Below are 25,644 nucleotides of genomic sequence, written 5' to 3' on the forward strand. Positions count from 1 at the left end.
TGAATGCTGCTATCAGAGAGGGGAGATGGGTGGGACAGCTGGTTTGGATCTGACCTGCTTGCATACACTTTGGCCTTTGTTCAGGTTATGGGCACACTCTTTTTTTTGGAAAGCTGGGAAAACCCCTCTGCTGTAGCCCCTGATGTGCAGAGCGTGACTGGTGGCTGTGTAGCTTTCCTCTGTCTTGTGTTTCTGAGGCGTGTGTCCACACGAGTGGCACGTCCACCAGTCCAGTGTCCCTCAGCATCCCAGTATAGCATGTGGGGCCAGGATTCACAAGCAGGGCTGCCTGCCCGCATCCCAAAGCAGCTTCATTAACTCCGTAGGGGATACCTCTCCACATCCTTCAACTTTATCTTTTTAACGATTCTCTTGGTGGAAAAAAGGGGCAGGAATTGAGTTTGGTTTCACTCTCTAACTCTCAGCATTTATGTTTTCCCATTACTTCCCAGTGAGCTGGCTTCTGATGTCCCCAGCCTTTCTTCTGCCTAGCTCTGGGCACAAAGCCCCTTTACAGCTGGTTACTAATGGGTCCAGCTGAACCAGGCTGAGCTCAAGTCATTTGAAGGTACATCTCTGTTCAGTGCTGTAGGACCTTGTTGGCTGCTCAAGGTTTAGGTCAGTACGCAGCAGATGGAAGTACTTTTCCTGTGATACTTGTATTTACTTTGATTTTTAGGTAAGAACTACATTTCCAGCTGTATCACTGGCAACTTTCATTAACGCTCCTTGCTGAACAGTAGCTTTTTCATCTCTGTGCTTCGCTAACGTTGTAGAATTAAATGGGTTTTTCTGTCTTTTTGATTGTATCCTGGTATTCTGTCACCTTTTTGATCTCTGTGTCGTGCACACAGACTAAACTCCTTCAGCTACAGACTGCGGGGGGGGAGGAGGGGGAGTGCATTTTTTCTTTAGAGGATGCCTACTGTGGCAGAGCCCCAGGTATTGTGGTACTGTGAAGTAACAGTAATAGTAATAGTAATACTACTAATGCTAGTAATGGTAATACTAATACTAATAATAATAATTAAAGTTTATGGAGAGCTCTAGGAAGAGCTGGAAATGGCGGCTTACAGACACAGCAAATGTCCCGAAGTACTGAGATGTTTCTGACTTTACACAGCAACTTCTGCTTAATCCGATCACTGGTTAATTTAATCGTGTTTCATTTGATTGGATCCCCTGGAACCAAATCATTTCTATTGTGTTTTAGTCTGGTATTTCTGATCATTGTCTTTGTTAATTTGATCGGGATTGATTGAGCCAGTCATTGAAAATAAATCACATAATTAATCAAATGCAGCATTGGAAAAGCAGATCCTCAGCTGGTCTGTTAGCTTTTAGCTCTTGTTTTTCTTCCTCGGTACGTGGAGTTTGGACTTCCCTTAGAAGGGAGCAGAGATGAACATTGAAATAGGATCCACATTTCAGTAGTAAAAGGGTAGAGACATATATGTTTGTATATATACATATGTGTATTTAATTGTCTATTTAGAATAGGATAGAATAGAATAGAAATAGAATAGAATAGAAATAGAATAGAATAGAATAGAATAGAATAGAATAGAATAGAATAGAATAGAATAGAATAGAATAGAATAGAATAGAATAGGAGTAGTTCAGTTGGAAGGGACCTACAATAATCATCTGGTCCAACTTTATATCTCGTCTCAAAGCATCTTAATCTCACAAACTCCGTGACCCTTTCTGAGGCAGGGGTGTTGGGTAGACGTTGGGTGGAGGGTCTTGCTTAATGAGTCGTCTTTCTTAATGACTCAGTAATTTCAAGGGAGTCAGCATGTGATCTGTGTTTGGATTTGGCGCAGAATCGTCAATAAATGTAAAAGAAACAAGACAAGGCTCTGTGCTTTGTTCTAGTAAGGTCTGGATAGTCTGGTGTACAGTCAGTGCTTGTCTGAAGGGAACGGTTACTCCAAAACCTATGCTATGGGTGGGAAAGGAGATTTTGGATTTGCAACAAAGATTTTTTTGCTCTCTACCTGTTGTGTGGGAGGTATCTTATTTTTAATTTCTTTTTAAAAGTAAGTGTTTGGACCTGTTTTGAGTCTCCTCTCACTCTGCTCGATACTTGTGACCAGAGTTGGCCATTTTGATCTGCACTGTTAGATATTTATAGATTTGTGTTCTAATTGAAGCTTTATTACAGCAAACCAAAGCTCTTTTTACCTTCTGGAGGCGATGGTTGCACAGCTAAAACTCCCTCCGCCTCTCCTGAAAGCCACAGCCAGTTCAGTGAGGGACACGCTGCCTCTTAAGGGGTGCTATCTGCAGAGACCCCAGGCTGGTCTCCCTGGGGGGTTCCGAGGGCACTGCCCTGCACCCGTCCTAGCAGAAGTAGTAGCTTCTGATGGACGATGACCAGCAACAGCGGAGGACAAGAATTAGGAAGGTCAAATCACAACTCGCTGTTGTAGGTGTGGTGTCCCTACCAAAGGTCATTTAATTTTAGCTTGTCCTTCCCTCCATGGCTTACAGAGCTGACCTGCGTTACTTAGGGCTCACAGTAACCCCTCCCTCTCTCCCTGTCATCCTGAAGTTTCGTGAGTCGGAGATTATTTTTAGAGGTGGTTTAGTTTGTGTTATCTTCCCAAGAGCAAAGACAGTAAGAGGTTTTATGGGTTTTAGTAGCATAAATTTTCTTTAAAAGATATATAACAGGATTTTCAAAAGCACAAAGTCTTTTGCCAAGCTCCTTACTCTTGCTAGGTTTCCTCTTCTTAATGAGTCCAATGGCCCAAAATGGACACCTAGAAGAATTTAAAGGAATAAAAAGTAAAGGAAGGTAAAGCAGTTTGTTGCTGAAGGAAATAGAAGTAGAGCTTCAGCTTAACGATACCCATTTATCTTTGGATGATGAAGCACTATTTAGCATCACGAGTTGCCACAAACAGAGTAATATTGAAGGATCATCAGATTCACACCCCAAAAATGGGAGTGAGGTGCCTGGAAAAAATGGGTGGCCACGTAGCACAGTTCTGGCAGGCCTACTAGTAGTGCTAGCCACAGCTGTACCATTATCTGTTTTACTTTAAATTGTGTGGCTGTGGACAGCAAAGTATGTCTAATAGCCATTTGCGAGATTTATGGCTTAGTATGCGATGTGTTTGCCATAAATCTTTTAGAAGGATGATGGCTGAGGCAGCTGAAGCGTTCATGCTAGTCTACGAATCAGTTCTGCCGAAGGAAGACAGGAGAACTGGGCAGCTTCCTACGGGTAGCGCAGAGATACAGAGACAAAATGAGCAGGAATGCTTTGATGTAAAACCTACAGAGCGGAAAAATTGGAGAAAACGGTGACTGTGTTTCCAGAAAAACCATATATTAGCACTCTATTGTAAATCAAATTAAATGTCTGCCCAACTGCCTGATCCTGTGCTGTACTTCTGGTGTTATTAAAGCTATGAATCTGAATGGAAGCAGGGTTGCATCTTGAGACCTCATTCCCAAAAAGGATCTGCCAGTCACGTCTGGTCAGAACAGCTTGGTGAATGTTTAGCTTCTTTGAAGAACCAACTGGGAGACTGGTGGGTTCGAGCTGTTTTTGCACAGACTTGTTTGAGTCTTTAAATGCATTTTCATCTGTCTGCACAGAAAAACGAGATTTTAATAAGAACCATTGAGATATGTGATTTTGGATTAAAAGGCAAGGCAGTATATTAGTGTTTTTAATGTGGAATATATTTGTGTTTCTCCTGCACAACCCAAATTTTTAGCAAGACCGGAGCAATTAGAGGGATAGCCAGATTTTAGATGTTGTTTTGTGTGTAGCAAAAGGGATGGATTATTAAAGTGTATAGCCTCTTTGAGAGATGCAGCTCTCTAATCCTGTTTTTCACATCTTAATTTTAGTGACTGCATAACTTACCTTCATAAGATGCTCTTAATTGAACATTTCAATAGAATTTGAATAAAGTCTAATATATCTGGGATTCCTCCTCCACTCCCTTAAAATATGATGTGAAATTTATTAGTCTTAATGTACATATCCCAGAGCTAATTGTTTTATCTTGTAAATCAGTTCCTCCTCATCTTTTATACAGCTTTTACTTTCAGATTTAAAGAATAAATAAATTCTTGATTGGAAAGTCTTTGTTGTTTGGTAGTAGAAAAAGGGGGGCAGCTTTATAAACGTAAAAGGATTTTTAGTTCTTTTTTAATTATTTACAAACGCTGAGTTAAAGGACAGTGGAGTTTAAATTATGCATTAAATTAGCATCTTACTGATGGAAGACTCTCAAAGAAAGTTGAAATTTTTAAATTGCTGTGAGCCAAATTCAGCCACAATTTAATAGCTCAATTGATGTTGATGAACTCAAGGCGGTGAGAAATCCGGACCTATAGCTTATTTTGCTTTTTGTTGTGAAAGGTAAGCATGCTGTTTCTACAGTACTGAGTGTCCTTTTGTTTGAGAGTTGACCGGGTATACTTTGATCCTTTTTTTAGAAAAAGAATTCTCTGTTCTCCCTTAAAGAAAGCTTCCTGAGACCTGGATCAGATTATGGAAACTAAAGTGAGCACACAGAAGTGCTTGTTAGAAAGTGAAATTTATGTGCAAACTAAATGTGCCCTTGGTGATAGCCTTATTGATCAAGCCAAGTTAATAAATCAGTAATATCGTGCAGCACTGTTCAGCACTCACAGGCTTATCTTGGTTTTCTTTTTCTTTTGCTTTTCTTTTTATGTGTCTGCTGTGTAGGCAGAGAACATGCACTTTGCTGCCACGGAGTGTGTACTACAATTGAAACACTGAATTCAGAGGGCTTGAATGTAAAATGTCGGCATCCAATACAACAAAAGGGAACTTTTAGTAACTTCATGCAGGGGCTGCAGCCTAAAGTGATACAGCTGTTGCTTTATAAGTATTCCTCTCTTTACTTCTAATGCTTTAAGCTCTGATCCAGAATGAAATTCAGGGTCCTTTTTGGATAATTAAAAAAATCCATGGGAAATTTGGGACAAAAATGCCATATGGAGCAACTTCTAAGCCTATCAATGGCCAGCATTTGCATTCAAGATAAATGTTTAGTTTTCCAGCAGAGTGCCATTAGGTCATTCTGGAGTAGCTTTGCCAGTAGGCAAGGGTTACATCCTTTGTGCACCCTTGGGATTCTGGTCTGACAAGCACTTATTCCATTATTGCCCATATTTCCTTTTGCCCTCTGACAAAGAGCACTTATGAGGAACTGGATTTATCTGCCTCCACCGTGGGATGGCTGCAGCATCTCTGAGAGCCCTCTTGCATTGCGTAGTGCATGTTCTCTGTGGTACGCGCTGCCGCGTTGTTCCTGATGTTGCGCGTTTTCCTCCGTTGTGAGACGGTTTTGCGTTCGTAGCTTTGCTCTGATTTGGGGTTGATCTGCATGCCGACCGTGTTAGCTGAGGAGGTTCTGCTCAGGCTAAAGTGGGGCTTCTGTGCTCGAACCCAGTGTCGTGCGCTGATGTCCCTGGTGTCCTGGAGCAGCAAGTGTCGCAGCCGGGACCTTGGTTCGATACCCCAGCTCCGTTCCCTGATGTTCTCGCTGAGAAACGAAGGCAGCTGGGTGAGTACCTGAGCCTCTGCTGGTGAAATTTGCCAAGACAGAATACAAAGTGCCATTTAAGAAGCGGTTTTTGTCATTCCATGGTCCTGCATTCATTCCCACCTAATGCTGAGCACCTAACTGGAGTGCTCGTGTGAGAGCAGGGGTTGTCCTGGGCAGTGTAGCCACCAGAAAGAAAGAGATACGCAACCTTCTATCGCAACCTTCTATCCCATCTTTCTCCCCCCTTTTCCATAACGTCATTCCTCCTTTTTCCTCCCCAGACCTGCAGCCAGTGCATACAGGGAGCCTTGGGAAAGGGTTAATGAGACAGTAGCGGTTGACCCATTCCCAGTATGGAGTTATCTTCCGTTGCATTGTCAGAGCGTGGGCGTTGGACTGACTGCCTTGTTCAGGAGGGTAACCCAGGCACAAATGCGAATGGGATGGCAGAGGGGCTCAGTGCGGGAAGGCTGGGGTTGATGTTGGTGGGAGGAAGAAGGCAGACATGCTTACACAGCTCCCTCTGTGGCAGCTCACAGTCTGGGTGGTGAGAAGCCCCACTACGCATGGAGTTGGGATCGGGGCTGGGTAAAGGCAGCTGTGCTGTGCCCGTCTGCAGTGTGGGCCCCACGGCACTCACCGGTTTCTCCAGGCTGGGGTCATTAACCTCAAGGTGGGGGGTGTCTTTATATCCTCTGAAAACCAGGAGTGGATGCAGACTGTACCCCGCTGCTAAGCCGTGTGTCTCGCCTGGAGGCTGTGCCTCAGTGCTCCAGAGCTCACACTGGCTGGTGGCTCGTCGCAGGATGGTGTTTAAGATGCCAATATTGTATTATTCTTTCCAGTAGAGAGGGAACTACGACTTCTTTCATCTTTTATGCAGGGTGGCAACATTTTTCCAATGAGTTAACTGTATTATTCTCTTTCTTAGTGCTCTCACCATTAGCTTTGGAAAGAGAAAAACAATGCTGTGTTATCGCAGAATTGCCTGGTGATGGGAACTGTAAGGTAGATGAGTTCTTCTCTCCACCCATGAGCAGGTTCTTGAATGAGGTTTTACTGCAGGACAGCCTGCTCTGTTCCTCTTGCACGCTGGCCTGTCCATATCTCTTAGGTTTTTAATACATTACAGTACAGCCCTCTCTTAAAGCAACAGTTTAATTTCTGTAGCCCAGCCCAATGACTGGTGCTAGGGAGATATTCCTGTCATCGTTGCGTCTTTAAAAGCTCTGCATCCATTCTTAAGAGCTTCTAGACTCAGAAATATGCTTGGGATTCTGTCCAATACGGTGCAGGAATTTATCCCAGAGGAAGATCAATCCCTGTGTGGTTCTGACTCTACGTGCATGCCTCGTGCACACAAATAATACCTGTTTCATGCAATATTTAGCAGCATGAACTACAAATTAGGCCATAAACACTTTGGTGCAGAGAACACTGAGCTTTTTAGAGCACAAGACACGTTCAGGCTTGAAACCCAACCAGGGCCACCAGTCATTACTTGTTAGAGCGAGGCATAGCTAACGGCCTTAAAAGGAATTCCCTCATTAAATTGAAGTTACTTTTACCTATGTCAGGCCATAAAACCTGAATCCATGCGAGGGAAAGTTTGCCTCTATGCACACGTGTGTCTCAGCCTTTTTATTTTCAATGGGGAGAGAAAACAGAGTGGGTTGCATATTGGATACATTATCTTAGCATTAAGCTGCCATTCCCAATCTCTCTTGGGTAATTGAAACAGAGAATCGCTACTTCTCATCCATCACTTTAAATGAAGGCCTTAGTAAAATAATTTTGGTCGCTGGGAACCACAAATAGTATCCCTCTATCCCGACTAGTTCTTTTTTGCTCATGAAACTGTTTGACTAGGTCATGGCACTCTGAGCCGTAGCAGGATCTGTGTCAGCAGTTTCATAAGCCTTTGGGGAAAATGCTCGGATGAGTTTATAAGGACCTCCCAGGAAGCGTTCGGTTGGGGTGAGCCTGGGGAAAATTCTATTGGAATTTTTGTTGTTGAATTTTGGTTGTTGTCGCGTTGTGTTTTTTTTAATTCCACTATTATACTCAATAATGCTGGTAGTGGTGCAGAAGGCTTTAGGTTTCCGTTAATGTAAAAAAGGTCTTAGTAAAAGTTTAGGTCTTATTTCATCAAAGATTTGTAAATCTTTGAACCTTGAGTCAGACTTAGTTGTAGCTATGCCTCCTGAACACTGAATAGTAACTGCACAAACTGATGCAGTATAGACCAAATCACTAATTCCCAATCTTTCACACCAGCTGATTGCCGTGAACTCACGAACTTTCTCGTGGATATTCTGCAAAGCCCCATGAATCTGAAGGGTTTTAATGTTTTAATTTAGTAAGGTTCGGTGGACCAGCTGTACACCAATTACTGTTGCCTGTGGGCCATGGTTTATGACTGTTTGAGCTACAAAAAATCGACAACCTGGCAACTTGTCTGTGTTAGTCTCATGTAATTCTGAAATTGTTCCATCTTGCTCCGTTCTGCCTGTACATCTGTATTGCAGTTAATTTCCTTAAAACTGGGAGATTGCTCCCTGCTGGAGTTCAAAGTTGCAGGCATGAGGTGAAACGCAAGCTTCAACTGAAAATTTTATTTATTCTTGATGGCTATTTCAAACAACAAGGGGAAAAAATCCTCAGATTTGGATTTGGGGTACTCCGTCCGTGACAAAGAGCACAGATTGAACATTTTAGGGGTGCTACAAAGATGCTGACGATGCTTGAGTAATCTTTGTAGTCTGCCGTGGATTTCAGGCAGTTAAATAGCCAGCGCTGCTGTTGACTAGCCAGGCTTCAACAGACCTGTTAGAAACTTTCTTGTCTTTTCATGTAAATAGACATTTGGCAGTATTGTAAAATGTATACCCAGTAGATTTTGTAATGCATTTCCTTTTTTCATGTGTTTCGTGTTTAATTCAAACAAGCATCTGACATGAAAGCTAAAGATAAAAGTGTAACATAGTACAATTAGTTTCTGTGAAGTCTGCGGATCACTAATGGAACACATCTCTTCCCCCTGCACAACTAGCATAATACAGGCCATTTTTTGGTCATTTGTGTTGTACATTAAAAGCATCAAATAGAGTGCTGTCATGTGCCTGAGCGCATGGACAGAAAGTTCCTTTGTTCGATAACGCTGGAAATAATTTTGCTTTCCAGATACGCAAATCGGTAATTGCTGCAATCAGATCAGAGACATGTAACACTTGTAATGTAACCCTTCATGTATTAAGAGAAATAATGCAGAAATTAGATCAGAGACCAGAAGTATATATACAAAAAAAAATTTCATTAACCTGTTTTTCTGTTTCCACCACCATTATTGTCTAAACTGGGTTTCGTGAATGTGTGTTGTGATTTCATTCCAACTAATCTCTAGCTCTTTCTGATCAAATAAATACAAGCTCAGGAGTAGAGTTTGAAAGCAATGTGCTGGACTCATGCCTTTAAATCTACTCTAAGAATCAGGGTTTGTGAGCATATTTATGAAAAAAAAAAAATCTGGAAAAAAACTAGCATTTTGTGGAAGCGGAGGAGAAGTATTTTTTGACAGCAAACCTGCAAACCTCCTTCCTCTTTGTTAATACTTGAAGTATGCAATTTAGATCTAGATTTGGGTGCCAACTCCAACAGTTTCAAATGTGTCTGATCTGGTGCTCTAGTTTTTTGGGAAGCAAGCTTGAAACTGCAAAACAGGCAACCGACGTTTTGTAGGATTTAGGAGAGCTGTGTCACGTACTCCCTTTCTTACCCGTTCTGTGCAGAGCATATGGGTTCTTTTAAAATTATAGCATGTGTGTGGTTCTGTATTATTTAAGGTACAGGAATATTTTTTGCTTATTTTAGACTGACACTGTTTTAAAGCAGCTTGGGGATGTAACAAAGTTAAGCAAGATGCTGCACATCTTGACAATGCCACGCAATAATGAGAAGTATGTATTTCAGACCCTCTCATAAGACCCAGTTCATACAACAAAGAAATGCAACACGCAGATGCCACATGTGGAACGTGCAGGGCATGATCTGAGTTGTGAATCCTCCTGTCTGTCTTTGATGATTCATAAAAATGCCCATTTCTCTATATCGCATTTACTGTTTTTTAAAGCTTTGCTTTGGGATAAATAATAGTGTTTCTGGGGGAAGCATCTTAGCTGATTTATAGGCAGAGAACGCTGGTGGTGCTTTTTTCTTCTTTCTTTTTCTGCTGCAGAGTGCTTTGGCCACTGTTAAACAGTTTAGCTAGATATAAAGGGATACTGCTAACATGGACTGGTAAACCACCAGCAGCGTTACATCCTCCTGTGTCAGAGACCTTGTACAATGTAAAAGCTAAAGGTATTCAGATTCAGCCTTTTCTCAGGACAATTTATAAATAGAAAGCATGTCAAAACTGAGATTTATTTCTGCCCCTCCTGCCCTTTCTTTGCCATGAATACAAGAGAGTGAATCTTAAAGCTCTTGCTTGTCTGCATGTCCTCTTTTTTTCCCTTTCCTGACTCTCATTTTTATTTCAATTGCAAAAGTTGTAGAAGTAGTTGAAATGGTGGAGGCAGAAGGAAATGTAAATCTAAAACCCGCTTATTGTCCTTGGTGCCAATAGAATAGAAAAAAATCTGGGGCAGTTAAATTACAAAAAAAAAAAAAAAAACACCACCAAAAAACAAAACAGCAAAAACAACAAAAGACCCTCAAAACCATGGAAAAGAATAAATTTATGCATTTTGAAAAAAAAATGCGGAGTTGGAACTAGATGGTCTTTAAGGTCTCTTCCAACCCAGACCTTTCTATAATCCTATGATTCTGTGATAATGACGATTTGGACACAGGCGGAAAATTCTGACTTCAAGATTCCATAGGAAAAAATACATTGAGAATCACATTTCCATTTGAACATCTGCATTTAACGAAGTACAGCATTTCTAGTGGGGAAGATATTCCCATTGTGGCTTCTGGGAGCAAAGAGAGCAGCACAGCAAAACCCCTGTCCTCCGTCAAGGCATGCCTTGAGCCCAAGGAAGATAAAACTGAGGTGGGAAAGGGAGTGGGTGAGAGGAGACATCGGAGGCCCTTGGATGAAGGAGAGGGAGCATTGGAGCAGGGCAGAAGAGCTAGCGGGGGTGTTAGTGGGGGAGAAGGGAGCACAGGAGGAAGCAGGCACCTCCAATGGATTTTAAGGCACGAGGAATGACTGATGGGCTTGAGAAAGATGTGGATGTATTTGCAGAGGGCATAAATGGGTCTGCTAATGACTCCTTTTCATGGGGTGATTGAGGTACTAGTGATGGGGAGAAAAGCTGCTGGCCTTGGCAGAGATTTCATTGGTACTGCGTGACCCAGGGCATTTATGGAGCCGCTGTACCCGCGTCTCTGAGCTAAATTACTTCCCAGATGTAAGGCAAACAAGCGATCACTCAGACTGGTCTCCTGTTCTTTATGGCTTCAGTCCTCAATACTCATTCAGCAACAGGCAGCTGGTTCCGTTTTCTTGGTTTAGAGGGTCTGACACCGGTAAAAATAAACCAAACCAAACCAAACTTTTAATCTTCCTGCAGTGAAATGTGCTGCAGAGTTAAATAAACGAGACCTGTTGGAGCACCCTTGTTTTCTACAGGCCTTTTCTCAGCAAAGGCATGGTTGTTTGGGAAGATCCCCAAAACTGGAGGAGGGGCCTGGCTTAGCATTTAAATCCGTGTTATAGTTTCTTTATCAAGAAATCTCTTTCAGATCATATCCCCTTTGATGATTATTCAGCCGCAGTCCTTCCTCCACTTTACAGTCATTTTAACATCTCTGAAGAGCTGCCAACATACCCACTTTAGCGGCCAGTGACTGTTATGCTGCCTTTTTTTATTGGCATTCAATTTTAAGGGTTGACAGACAGTAAATACTAAGACTTCTCTTTACTGTTCTACAGTAATTTGTCCTATGGTTGTAAATAAGTCTCTCTTGTTCTGCCTTCTGCTAAACAAAACTCACTATTACTGGAAGAGATTGAGCAGACAGAAGATTGTCCCATTTTATGTAAGCTGTGACTGAATGGATGTTACTGTATCTGGGTGGGTTTTTCTATTTTCAAGGCAAAAGAAGCAACTTATTTCTGAAAACGCTAGTCTGTTGTGGATTTTTTTTTTAAAGTGGATCTATTAAATTTCCAGCAGTATTTTTTTCAGATATATTGTATTTTCCACACAGAGTTGTCATGCAAGCCTGGAGGAGAATGATATTTACAGATTTGAGGATATCTTCTTGGACCGTAACAAACAAGCAAGCTACTAGCTATGAGGAACAGTAATTATTTCCAACAGTCTAAACATTTTTATTCTGTATTTTTCTCTCTCTCTGGCAGACACCTTGCATTTCCAAGACTGAAAATCAGCCTCAAGGACTTGCAACGAGCGTCAGGTGGGGACAGACACCCATCAATCAGTCCACGCCCTGGGACACTGATGAGCCTCCATCTAAACAGATGAGGGAGAGTGAAAACCCAGGTATGTTTCTAATCTTATTTGTCATTCTACAAGGGAAAATCGTTCAGAGCAAATTCAATGCACTATCTCCATTTACCTCCATAAATTAGACGTCATTGTGAGCCCTTTCTTTATTCTTTAGCAGGGTTTTTCTCTCATTGTAAAGACCCCTCAAGTTTCTTCTGTGCTGGGGCTAGTGTAAATGTATTAAGATGCCTGCAAGTTCATTAGAGTGGTTTTTTTTTTCTCCTTCTCTGCCTTCGCTAGAGGAAAAGGCACTCTCTAATACTTTAAGACCTCTTTTATGTCCAGAACTACCTGAAATGATTTGCAGCTTCCAGACACATATCATACATTGTGCTTCTACGCCAGACGCCTAATTACAATCCCTTTGTAGTGGCTGGAGCACCATTATTATACACACAGAGTGTTTGTCAGGGACCCATGAAAGCACGGTGGGGAAAGAGGTTAATTTTCTTGGAAGCGCGCGCTTAAGCTGCGTAAAGCACAAAATACATAAAAACGCAAACGTGCCGCATGTCACCTGAGGAGTATTTGAACAATTGCGCTCACATCGCCGTAGCAATTTTATGCACTTACCGGTTGGGAACGGTTCCAGGGCCTGGACCGCTGCAGATACCGTGAAGGAGCAGGGCGCGTCGGCGCGATCCGGTCGTGGAGGCGGGTGCAGGAGGGGAGGGCTGGGGGTGTTTATTTGTGTTCTGGTCTCCTCCGCGCCAAGCCCGCTGCCATTGCCGCCCTTCCTTCGTGCCGTAGGTGCAGCGCCCTGGGTGACCACGGTGGCGGCAGGCAGCCAGCCCGCCCTCATTGCGCACTCCTACGGCATGACGCAGCCGCCCACCTTCAGCCCGGCCGCCAACGTCCAGGCCCCCGTCATCGGCGTCACGCCCTCCCTCCCTCCGCACGTCACCCCCCAGCTCCCGCTGATGCCGGCCCACTACCAGCTCCAACCGCAGCCCTCCCAGCCCCTCAGCAACATGGTGGTCAACCTCCAGAGCCAGCCCTTGTACACCAACAGCCAACCCCTCAGCATGTCATCCATGAGCGGCGTGGGGCCGGTGGCCCACCCGGGCCCTGGGGCGGTGGGCAACGGCCACCTGGCCTGCCCCATGCTGCCGCCGCCGCCACCAGCCCTGCCCTCGGCCGCCCTGCCCAGCAGCGCGCCCGCCACCAACGGGCAGGCGGCCGGCCCGCTGCCCCCCAGCGCGGCGGGCGGCCCGGACAACACCAACGGGGTGCAGATGCTGCGGACGATCGGCGTGGGGAAGTACGAGTTCACGGACCCCTGGCACCCCAAAGGTAAGGCGGGCCGGCGCGGGGCGCGCGGGCAGGGCGGGCGGCGGGGCCGGGGATGGCGGCGGAGCCCTGGGCCTCCCCGTCTCTCTCCTCGGGCCCGCCGGCCCAGCTCCGGCATCTGTTTCCGCTCTTTTCTTTGATGCGTAGCTGTTATGAGTTAACGATGACAAAAAGCAGCATGTTCGAAAGAGGGAGGATGAGCTGTGGGCGTATTTTGTAGGGAAAAACAGCTTTCGGGCCCGTCAGCTAAGCCGGTGCTGCTGAAGGTGAAGCAGCCATCATGCCATGCCTCTCCCTTTGATAGACGTGCCCGTGTTTCCATCCGACCACTTCCCTCCCAGCTTCAGTTGTGTATTAGTCACGACATTGAGCTTCTTCCTCAACCCTGGTCTTCTTCCCCCTTGAGTAGGAGCCCAAGCCAAGTGCACGAAACCCTCCTGACTGACGCCGAACAACCCAAAACATTCAGCGTTGAGGGGAAAGCTCTTCATTACCAGCTTCGTTGGGCTCAGATGCTGCAAAACCCCCGGAACAGCCATGAGGGGTTGACCTTTTCTGATAAGTAGTTTCTAAATGAGCCACACCGTTGGGTCACTTTGGAGTGTTATTTCCAAGTGTCTTACCCTAGACACTTCAAAATTACCGACTCTCTGTGTACTTCGTTTCTAATTTCATTTGCAGAGTTTTCCCTGCCTCCCTTAAAAATCACGGCTGTGCCGCATGTGCAGGTAAAGTGAAATGTAGCTTACAAAAATATAAATGCAGACCTATCAGCAAAATCAATTAAATTGATTTTAAAAAAAACACCCCAAAGGCTTCATTAAGTCTGTGATATTTTATGTATACATTTGTATTCAGACACAATCCATGTGTAAATTATTTACTTGCCACAAGCTATTAAGTTCTGTTGTGTAGCTCTGTATTAAAGACAAGGAATCTCTATTAAAAATGATTAGTCCAATAACTCTTCCTGCTCATTACGTAAATTGTGCTTTGGTATGTGCAAATCTTTACCAAACGTCTCTTGAAAAAGACGAGTTCAGGCACAAGCCTAGCAGTACTTTTCTAAAGCTAAGAATTTGGACTGCTTTTTAATTTTCAGCTCCAAGCTCCAAATATGATGAGAACACTGGCTGGATGGTGAGCTACTGAATTTTTCTTTAAGATCTAAATGGGCTTTAAGCAATAATGGCCCAGTCAGGTAGCCAAAAATTGACTAACAATTACTTTATAAGAGTTTTGTTAATTCTTTCCCTTTAAAAAAAAAATCAAAATCCATAAACGCGATTTGTCAGGTCCAGTTTATAAGTTGCCAACGTTGATTTTGTAGAAGGAGAAAGGGAGAGGCTTATACTCTGATCCTGGTAGACTGAGCTGTAGTGGTTCTGCTGGATGTCTTTCTTCTCCGTGGAAGCGATTTCTCTTCTAAAAGGCATCCTCTCCACTTCTCGTAGCCACCTATCCCAATTTACTGCACTGGGTACTCGGATACAGGATCAAATTAATACAATTTAAAGGATTACTTGGTGTCATTGGAGACATGTGCAAATATACAATACAAGGGAAAATGCATAAGCTTAAACCACTTTCACTGCAGTAATTTGATCACATATCCGAGCCCTAGTGACACTAACCTAGTGAGACAAATGAGCACATCAGTGACGGCACGCTTGAGGTTAGGAATACGCTGAAATGCCTTGCATACTTAGGGCCAGTGGCATCAGCTGTTATTTACTCTTCCTCTGTCAATTAACCTTCAGCATATCTCTGGCTAGCAGATGAAGAAAACTTCAAATCAGAGCCTAAGTAAAAAGGTCATAAAATATTTAATCAGTCTTTTAATATTTGATTTGCAAAGTCTTAGTCAGCATTCTTCCTTAAACTGCTGCAAACCCTAGTGTAGTCTAACTGTCCGAGCGCCGCTGAGCGCAGTCGGCCGAGGAGGTGTTCGTTAAGGTGAGGAGGAGAATTCCGTGTGCCAGGCATGCCAGACCTACCTCTGGTCTGGTATTTGGAAACCCTTCTACCTAGGAGAGGCTCGTAAGGAGAGCAATAAAACAAGCAATATTTCTAATCCGTGACAACTGCTGACACAGTAGCCATACTGTAGCATATAATTTGTAAATTAAACAACTGTTTTCCCAGGGATTAGCTAGCTTTTCTATTTACGACCATCAGCTATTGAGTTATTCTTGTTCCTGTAGTGGTTAAAAACAAACAAGGGTAAGATAACAAAGCATGCATATATATGAATGTCTCATAAGCAGGACCTATTTTATAGAGAAAGCATCATCTCTTCCTCCATTTCCAGTCTTAAAAACCCTGACATCTAGAGCTATAATTCTTCTTGTCGAACCTCAAGTCAGACAACATACATGTTAGGTTTGGTTGTTTTGAATGAGAGAGAAAGAATCAGGAAAGAGAAGACAACTGGGTGCCTAAAGAGACCTAAAACCTTGCTAGGAGAAGATTCTTAATATAAACTGCATGGCTTTCAATGTGGCTCAATTTTCAAATTATTTTTTGTTTTAATTTCTGCCCGCAGGGATTTCACTCTCTAAAGTCAGACTGATTTCACAGTCTTAGATGGTAGGCACCTTTCTGGGAAGGAATGGAAATTATGAGACAGTACTGAGCTGTTCAAATATACAAGCTCAAACTAGTTCTATACAAGTTTCATTTAAATATTCTCTTTCTTGGGGAACCTTGGCCAGTGTTATAATAAGAGCCACTGCTAATGGCCTGAAGATCTATCTCATTATCCTGAGATACTCTCTATTATTATTTCACTTGACAATCCAGTCTTGCACAGGTTTGAATAATTACCCAGCTATCCCTTAAATGAAAGACCAGTGCTTGTTGGTTGGTATGATAGAGTTTCTTATATTTTTAGACTTTATTAGGGAGCTGATTTGAAACGTCATGTTTTATTTCCTATGGTTATCTTTCATTTGGCTGTGTAAATGTTTGGGCCATATGATACTGTATTCATGCAGAACTAGGTTTCTTACTTGGCTGTTTCTAAACAGAAGTAAACAAATAAGCTGCCAAAAGTCAAAGGCACTGCTAGTGTGCCATCTCATTTGCAATAGGTCAAGAGATCTCGCTTACGTGACTGAAAGAGTCAAGTCATTTCTGTGGCTCTGCAAAAAATACATTTTGATAACAAGAACTGTCAAATAAAACAGAGAAGTCGTTCTCTTTAGAGTGTCACAGCTAGTTCCCACGTAATTCCATTGAAACTACTTGTAAGAGAATAATTTTTGCATGGGTTAGAAAATCTTCTTGGTCTGGATGGGTTATATTCTGTGGAGGGGTTTTTTATTGCTTCTGTAATATGTTAAATACACGTGTTAAGTTTGGCTACATGATCCATTTACTTAGTGAATTTATGAAGCAGTCACAGTATGAGAGATATAAATAACGTTTCAGGGTGATGATTGCTTTTAGCAGTGTGTGCGGAACTGTGGAGCTGCCTTATGAAATGCATGGGGTCTTTCCCCATACGCAATCAGTGGCAGATTGGAGAGGTGTCTGGTTTGGCCTGTAATTGCCCTTTGGATAGGATTTATGCCAAATGCTCCTAGCTGACTGCAGAAGCCAAGTCACCTTAACACAAATGTGTAACCTAATATTTTAGAACAGAATCAGCCTTTTTTCCGATCCATGTCCCAAGTCTTGCTCTGTAATCTGAAGATTAAGTGCCAAGGGAATTAATAAAGCAGAATATTCAGAACCATGACAGTGTTCATTGTGAACATATTCAGTGAAGTTCCACTGAAGTTCGCACAGCCAAATTTTTATGTAGCTTCTTCTTCGAAAAATAAAGTTGCAAATAGTATTCAAACATAATTTCACTATCTTCAGGCTGAACGATGTGCCAGCACGAGTTGTTGCATGCACAACGTGCCTGCAGAGAAGTGAGAGGGACAGAAATTGTCCCTTCAGTTTCTGACACAAGGTGCCAGTGTCCCATGCCATGGCACGGTAACAGAGACCAACATCTATCGGCCTGCCAATCCAGTTGAGCCCAAACAGAGAGACATTAATCAGTCTGATGAAGGACTAGAAGAGATTGGTTTCCCTGCAGAAATAATTGAGGGACTGAGATTTAGCCCTTGACTTTTGCATAGGGCAGTGTGCTTCTTTACAGCCAAAAAATTGGATGTAAATCCAAAATTGAACCCTTGGTGGATAGCCCTGCCATATGTAGGACATAAACGTTCCAGCTTGGACTCCGGGATCTTCATGTATTTGAAAGGACACTTTCCTTATAAACTCGATGCACTTTGAAGCATAGGTGCTAACATAAATAATGAGGAAAACCTAGTTCTTTAGTGCAGTGTCAAATTAGTGTAAAATTACGCTTCTGCAGTGTAAAATTAGCCATGGACATCATGGGTTTGAATTTGTGGGTGTTCATGGATAATACTGATGTTTATTTCCATAGTATTTTTGTTCTATAATTCTTTGGTTTGCAGTCCTTAACTAGTGGAAGAAGAAATCAGATGCTAATTAGTGTTCAGAATGTAATGACTGCAGAAACGTAACAATATCAGAAATAAAATCTGAATGTTAATCCTTGTAACACTAATTTCTTAACACTTCATTTTCAAGCATCAACAAATACCATGAACTAAACAATAGCAAAGCTACAGACGACTACCGTTGCATCATCACTTATTGATTGCACCTTTCACACTTGACTTTATTGCATTGGAATTCTCATTAGACCTCAGACAATATTTACTTTCCTTAAGCATGAATAGTAACAAGGCAGACTACAACATTTTGTCAATAACCATCAACTTTTTCTTCACAAAAGGTTGAATTTTCAAAGGGATTTCGGCTTGACCTGCAATTCCGTGAACGTCCCTAGTTCTAGACCTGAATGCTGGGGGGCGGGCAGGTGTTTAAATTCAAAGTGCAAACTAGCATTTGCAATGCTAATAATGTTAATTAAAGGATATTGTGTGATGAAGGCTCTAGAAATCCTGTTTTCAGTTGTCTGCCTTGTACCAGAATACATGGCCTGTGTATCCACAGGAAAATCTCCCTTATTTTTGTATCCATAGATACAAATAGGTAGATAGATAAATAGATTTGACAAAATTATAGATATAAAATTACACATAAAATTTCAGTGCATGTGTGTACAAGCATATACATATATATATATGAATATGTATGCATAAAGTTGTGGGGAAGGAAGTCTGCAATAGAAATAATAGTGCATTCTATTTCCTTTTTCTTGTTGGAGAGTTAGGTTGGCATGGAAGTCTGTTACCATGTACATGCTTCTTACTGCGTGTTCCATAAGATGGTCTTGATTTTCTGGGGCAGCCTAAATGGTGCCAAGATACAGATGACTAGTGATCGTTTGTAGCTCAACTTTGTAACGACACATAAGAGTTCACAGAATCACAGGATGGTTGAGGTTGGAAGAGACCTCTGGAGGTCGTCTTGTTCTGACTCCCCTGCTCCCCTGCTCAAGCTGGGCTACCTACCTGTCCAGATGACTTCTGAATATCTCTAAAGATGGAGACTCCACAACATCTCTGGGCATGTGGTCAGTCACCCTCGCAGTAAGAACGTGTTTCTTGATATTCAGAGGGAACCTCCTGTGTTTCAGTTTGTGGCCATGGCCACTGGTCCTGTCACTGAGCACCACTGAAAAGAGCCTGGCTCCGTCCTCTTTGCACCCTCCCCTCAGGTATTTATATACACTGATGAGATCCCCCTGAGCCTTCTCTTCTCCAGGCTGAACAGTCCCAGCTCTGTCAGCCTTTCCTCATAGCGGGGATGCACCAGTCCATTCGTCGTCTTCATGGTCCTTTGCTGGACACTCCAGTAGGTCCATGTCTCTCTTTCTTACACTGAGGACCCCAGAACTGGACCCAGCGCTCCAGGTGTGGTCTCACCAGTGCTTGAGTAGGGGGGGAGGACCACCTCCCTCAACCTGCTGGCAGTGCTTTGCCTGATGCAGCCCAGGATACCATTTGCCGCCTTTGCTGCAAGGGCCCACTGCTGGCTCCTGATTTAGCGTGTTCACGCACAGTAATGAGCTTAAAGCAGACTGCTTGAACAAGTCCTCTAAAATCAAATGTTTTTCAAGATTAATTACAGCCTTCGGTCATTAGAATAATCTTAAGTAATTGCAAAGTTGATGAGGATATCTAAGCCATCACTTGAGCGAGACTGAAATACATTTCACCTTTTGTGTTCCAGGTGGAGTATTTTCAGTAATTCCTGCCCTGTCTTTTAATGCCACTATCGGTCAGGTCATGACAGACAGTGATTTAGTGCACTGAAGAATCAAAGAGGACTTGTAATAGTCCTAGAACATTGCCGTACTAAACGTACAGCAGAAAGAAGGTCGTTGAATTCTCTTTTGATTGACAGCTCTCAGTATGTGAGTGACTTGAGATTTCCAGGTTTCAGCTGGAGCAGGAGCCTGTCACCACTACCAACATTTTATGAGGGTTATTGTAAAAAAGTATGGAGTTGCAAAAGTGTATCAGAACTCCCTGAAACTGCTCTTAAAAGTCGTCTGCTCCATGCTGCCTTTTTTAATACCTGTTTTTTTAAATAAGCACCAGATTTGCAACTGTAGTTCACTTGTTCTTGAAAGTGCAGAGCTGAACAACTTTGATTGTACTCTGTTATGTGCTATTATGTCATCACTTGCAGATCTACTTAGGTAATTAGACAGTGACACATTTGAAGACGTCTAAGACGTCTTGAGTTTCTTCCCACCCTGAAGTCTAAGACATGGTTTGCCTAGAATGTGTTTTCTTAACAAATCTGGTTTTGTCTGTGACAGTGGCCACTAAATGCATTCAAATAAGTCTGAGGGGCGGCCAAGTTCTGTTGAATTACGATTTTCTCTCCTGCCCACACAACACTATACTCACAAAGTGCAAAACTTCTCAGGGCCTGGATGATAACCAAAATCTAGGCTGCCTTTTGGCACAGAGTATATAAGTGGCAACTTTTTGTGGATAGAGCCCAAATTTCCAGGCAGGCTACCTATGCATACGTCCAAACGCTGTTCCAAAAATCCCTTGCAGAGAGCTGGAACTGCTTTTAGATGTTCTGAAAGTTGTTAATTGTCCAAAACACTTGCAGGCTCTCTGTTCTCCTTTCAGAACTCCTTGTGTTTAATTTCTGACTTCTCTAACCTTGTCTTCCCTTGGTCCTCTGTCTTGTTCAACTCCTGACACGTATTTGGATGCAACCCTTGTCTGCATCCAACCCTTTGGATGCAACAGGAATAAGCCTGGAGCCACCTTAGAGCTACCTTTCCTGAACGTTCAGTTGTCTCTACAAGTTAGGCTTTTCCTTGAATTTCCCACTGAGATTTCTTATCCTCACAGCAGGATAATTCCACTTCTTTTGCTGTCATGACTTTAAAAATGGACAGTGAAGTTATAGCTACTACAGAGTCAGCAAAGAATGGGGACTTCACACTCAGTCCAAACTGAACAGGTTGGGTCCATCAGGTGCCAGACCATGCATTTGTGCATACACTTCAGTGTTCTCAAGATGCGCTGTTCTGTGATCTCCAAAGATCTCCAGACAAGTGGATTTATTAAATTGCAAATGGGTTTTGGTTTCCCTGCAAGAAATTGGAAATGCTTTTTTTTGTCATCGACAGTCCTCCATGGAGCAGTGCCTGAACTCTGAATGAAGAAGAATCATTTCTGTCTGATTGCATTCAGAATGAGAATGATTCTGTCCCATGTTAGATTAAAAAAGTCTAAACATATTTGTGAAATACCAAAATTTCCAAATAGCGACTTTTTTTATCCTACTGTGCCTCAAGATTGCTGATGATAAGCTCTGCTATCCCACAGTGAGGCTGGGCTTTGAGCTGCAGTCAATAACAATAATAACATGGGATTATGCAACACTTTGCATTTTCAAAGAGTTTTTATGGGCACAATTTTTTAAAAAATTAACTGTCTTTAAAGAACTGATGTGCACATTTTGTAAGACCAAAGATACAAGGACTTTGGCTGAAGCAAAAGCAAGAGTAACTGTCAGGAAACTAGTTTTGGTGTAACATCCCACAAATCTGCTCATTTCAGATGTCTTCCATGTTCACAGGATATGTACTATGAGGAGAGGAACGATGTGTGGTTTGTAAGTTCACAGGCATTTGTGGTAATGCTTGCTTTTCTTTAGTTTTTCTTTCATTGTTTAAGTAGGAAATAATTTGGGCAACAATTTGAATGGGGCATGCAAGCAAATTCTTCCCAGCAGTGAACATACTTGTTTCTATGTGTTGTGTTCCTGTACATTGTCACAAAGATGTGCTGCGAAGTTCTTTCCACGCAGTAGGATGGTTAAGCTTCTTGCATTCAGTCTGGTTTGTGTTATGCTTATATTCAGGTTTCTAGTTGTACCAAGTAAGGGTAACACGATATTTGTGTATAGTTCTTAATATTTACAATGCATTACATCAGATTCCCAGGCTATTGCGGAAAGTATCATAAGGTGATGAAATCATCACTAGGAATGATTACTCATAGACAAAACTTCCATCCTCCAGGTGTGCAAGTGAAAGCCGCATGAAGTTTTGTCTCATTAGATTCAGAAATTACAGCGTGTAGTGTTGTATGTATTTACTGCTGTACTGGAAAAATCCTTGGGCTGCTGACAGAATTAGGAGGCTCAAGATACCACGAGTATAGACAGTAATACATACGTACACCTGTGTGTACTGACAATGAAGTCAGAAGCATTTGACTAGACAAGATGCCAAGATACTTAGTCAAGTAGGAGTGTGTAATACTTTCCAAGGAGCTAAAACAGATTGGAGGGTTAACCGAAAGACTTTGTACCTTAGATTTTGCACAATGCTTGTTGGCATTGCAGCAATATCAAAAAACCCCAAAAGTGTAGAATTAAAGAGAACATTATGTTTTTATTCGTGTTTCCACTGATTTTTCAGCGGAAGACAAAATGCATTTTGTCCGCCAATCTGCACACTGAAGTATGTGGGTGAGGGTGAGGAAGGTGGTATGAAAAAGGCAAAATAGGCTAAAATGGAAGAGTTCTTAGGAGAAATGTGGACTGACACTCCTGTTCAGTCTGACTGATTTATAGAGGATCTAAATCCAACGTCAAGCCCAGGTCCTCTGCGTGACCTTTTCCTTGTGAATGAAGAGGGAGATGTTCCTCGCATCCCCAAGCTGTGGAAGGTTCTTTAAAACAAGGATCATTTTGCACAAAACACTACCATCCTGTGGAAAACAGATGGAGGAGCAGTGCTAGTAGATTCCTATTGCCTGTAACCTAGGAAATAGGAGATTCTGCTCTTGGCCTTTTCCTGCATGCTGTGCGGACTTTGTCACAGATGTGAATTTTCTAGATGGCTGAATTTGCTGGGGTTTAGATGTTTTTCTGCTAGATATGTTCCTATCATGGCCAAACCGTGCTGTTTTATGAACAGTGCATTTCTTCAAGGCTTTTTTTATGCTCCTGTAGGATGGTTAGAGCTCTGATTTGGAAGCCGTATTGAGCATCCAAACAGAAAAGCACTTTTCAGGAGCATTTCAGAATAACCTTCGCTAGATGGACAGCAGGTACCTCCAGCAGGAGTCAGTCAAGGGATTTCAGGTTTAGACAGATGCAGATATGGAACCATCAGTATGCAGAGAATCCTTGCACTCTGGACAAATACAGGAATCTGTCTTTCATTTGTATAAATGTAGCAAGAACAGGGGCTTATGTTCCTTCAGCTTCAGAATAACACAGTTCTTCATGTATTTTACTTGCTAGAGTGGTAAAAGCAAATTGATATCCTGTCCAAGGACCAGCTATTCAAGGACAGTCAAATCTGCTCATGAGCAGAAATTGAGTCCATTACAAGAACAGTCAATCTGTTAAAGCCTCACACCAGTAAGATTTTCTTCTGTGAAAACTTAAATGAGTTCCACAGCTCTTCCCTGGAAGCGACCCTTACGTGTTTGGGTAAGCCATCATTACTTTACTTTTTTTTTTTCTTTCTCTCAAAACTGCAATATAGGCAAACCACGTGCAGTGAATCTACTTGTTATCAGTCAGGGATGCTTTGGTTCACTTTCATAGAGATAAAGCAATGCTGAGAACACTTTTTGGCTTTCAGGGTAAACTCAGTGAAGAATTTTACTAAAGCCAGGAAATTATTTTAGCATATATTTTTGTCTGGCTTCTTCGATGTTGGAGCGCTAGATTCGGTATTTCAGTAAGATTTGGTATTTCCTTCTGTGTTTTAAAGAAAGTAGAGAAGGGGTATTTGTATACTGAAGATCTATAGAATTGTCTGGAAATAATGTGTTGACATACTTAGAAGATAAATACTAAATATCAAAATATGTTTTAATAGTTAAGAGAAGGAGCTTATTTCAGAAATACAAAGTCCTTTTGCAATTATTGAGTTAGTGACGTTGGCTGGTTCCTACCCCTTTGAACGCACCAGGAGCAATGTTGGGCTTTTAGGGTAGCTTAAGGCAGAGGGAGCCAGCCCTGGCGCAGAGCGGAACCACACTGTGTGTTTCTGACAAAAAGGGGTAGCCGTGTTGCATCCAAATGAAGTAAGAGAGGGGGTTTTAAGGATATAAATTATAATTACCCAGTCTGGATCGAGATTATAATTACATAGTCTGGAACTATGCCAAGACACTGAAATTAATATTTCAAGTTTGGAGGGAAGAAAAATGAGATAATGTTTGGCTGGGTTGGTAGCTGTCTATCAATCAGCCGTGAACTCAGAACCAGGAGAGTTCAAGGAACCTACCTTGAACCTTGAGCCTACCTCCCAATAACAGACAAAGAGACTTTTGCTTAAAATCCTAAATGCACAACAAAACATGTAAAACAAGACGTCGTAATAAGGAAACAACATGATGAAATCTTTGAATGTTATTATGCAGTTAGTGAATGAGAAAGAAATATCATTTATATTCAAAACTGAAGTCTTATTTTAAAGAACCTTAACCAGCAGTCAAGTCTGTTAGGTAAGTTTTCATCCCTGACTTACCCAAATTTAGAAAGTAAGCATGTCACTCAGTCGTTCCAACATGGGCAGCTAGGGCTGTGTTTATTCTAGGGCCACAGTAGAATCATGGAATGCTTTAGGTTGGGAGAGACCTTTGGAGGTCATCTACCCCAACCCCCTGAAATGAGCAGGGACATCTTCATCTAGACCAGTTGTACATAGTACAACTTACGGGGTCTCTTGGTACAGGCAGGGCACAGCCCTTGCGTAGGTGCTGGCTATTTGTAGGGGTCTTGGCTGTCCCAGGACATGCCAGAGGTGTCAGGGACCAGCGTGGCAGAGACTGTGCTGAGCTCCTGTGGTTGCCCAGCTGAATCACTCTTGGCTCTGTTGACTGCACTGATTTGCTTTCCATAGATGTTATAGGAGCTTAGACACCTAACAAATGTGAATGCACTTGGATGTAAGTATCTTATCATAACCTGAATCCCATCCTAAGTTTCAGGAATAGGATCAAGAGTCTCAACAGATGAAGCCCTCAGGGTGAACTGCACTGTCAGAAGTACAGTATAACAAAATACAACTCTTGTATTATTTTACTGTCATATTAAAAGGGTATTTTGATATTACTGGTTTAGGATTGCTTAAAATTAATACAGTATTTCCCTATTAACACTGAAACGTGTTGATCTAGGGTGAGCAAACGCCTCTAGTCCCTGTTTCTGATCAAGCTGGCTTTCCTCCTCAGCCCATGGAAAGCTGCTTCTGAGTGTCATACTTCCAGTGTTTTACCAGGCATCATTAGCATAACTAAAGCTGATTTCAGCATGTATTGTCAACAACTTTGATTCATGGTGTGTTAAACTGCTGCTTACACTCTTATCTCACATAATATCCAATGCTATCTTATACTGTTTAATATATTAAGGCCTGCTAGGAGGGTTAAGGTGAAGAGAGGGTCTTACATACCTCGTTCAGGAGACATCACTTACAGTAGTGCAGTGTCCCGCAGGGCACTTCAGCTCTTTGGTTCAGCAGTGACTCAGAAAGAAGAGTGCTGTGTACGCTGTTTCCACCACTGCTTGGTCTTTTCTCAAAGGTTTCCTCACTTAATTCCCAGCTCGTCGTGGTCCTCATCAGCCTGTGTAATGTGCTCATCACACGCTCATTTTCAGCTGTTGATTTGGCCAGGCTGTCTGCAGGGGAAGGTTTCCTCTGGTAGAAGTCTCCAGGTACAAGAACAAGTGAGCTCTAAGTGTTACTAATAAAAAATCCTTTAATCCACTTTAACAATGATAAATTGGAACTG

The 25,644-nt window shown here is 42.4% G+C and overlaps 1 protein-coding gene across 3 annotated transcripts in view; it reads left to right on the forward strand.

Moving 5' to 3' along the window:
- The window catches only part of KLHL29 (kelch like family member 29), a 415,619-nt gene that overhangs the window by 258,777 nt on the left and 131,198 nt on the right, over window positions 1-25,644 (forward strand). For 2 of the 3 annotated variants that reach the window (XM_075414912.1, XM_075414910.1), the window contains 3 exons: window positions 5,448-5,561; window positions 11,914-12,055; window positions 12,812-13,354. In XM_075414912.1, the coding sequence (XP_075271027.1) occupies window positions 5,448-5,561; window positions 11,914-12,055; window positions 12,812-13,354 (799 nt within the window). The remainder of the gene's footprint in view (window positions 1-5,447; window positions 5,562-11,913; window positions 12,056-12,811; window positions 13,355-25,644) is intronic. The other variant, XM_075414911.1, reaches the window with a different exon arrangement.

Source organism: Opisthocomus hoazin, chromosome 2 (genome assembly GCF_030867145.1).
Source record: "Opisthocomus hoazin isolate bOpiHoa1 chromosome 2, bOpiHoa1.hap1, whole genome shotgun sequence".
NCBI lineage: Eukaryota > Metazoa > Chordata > Aves > Opisthocomiformes > Opisthocomidae > Opisthocomus > Opisthocomus hoazin.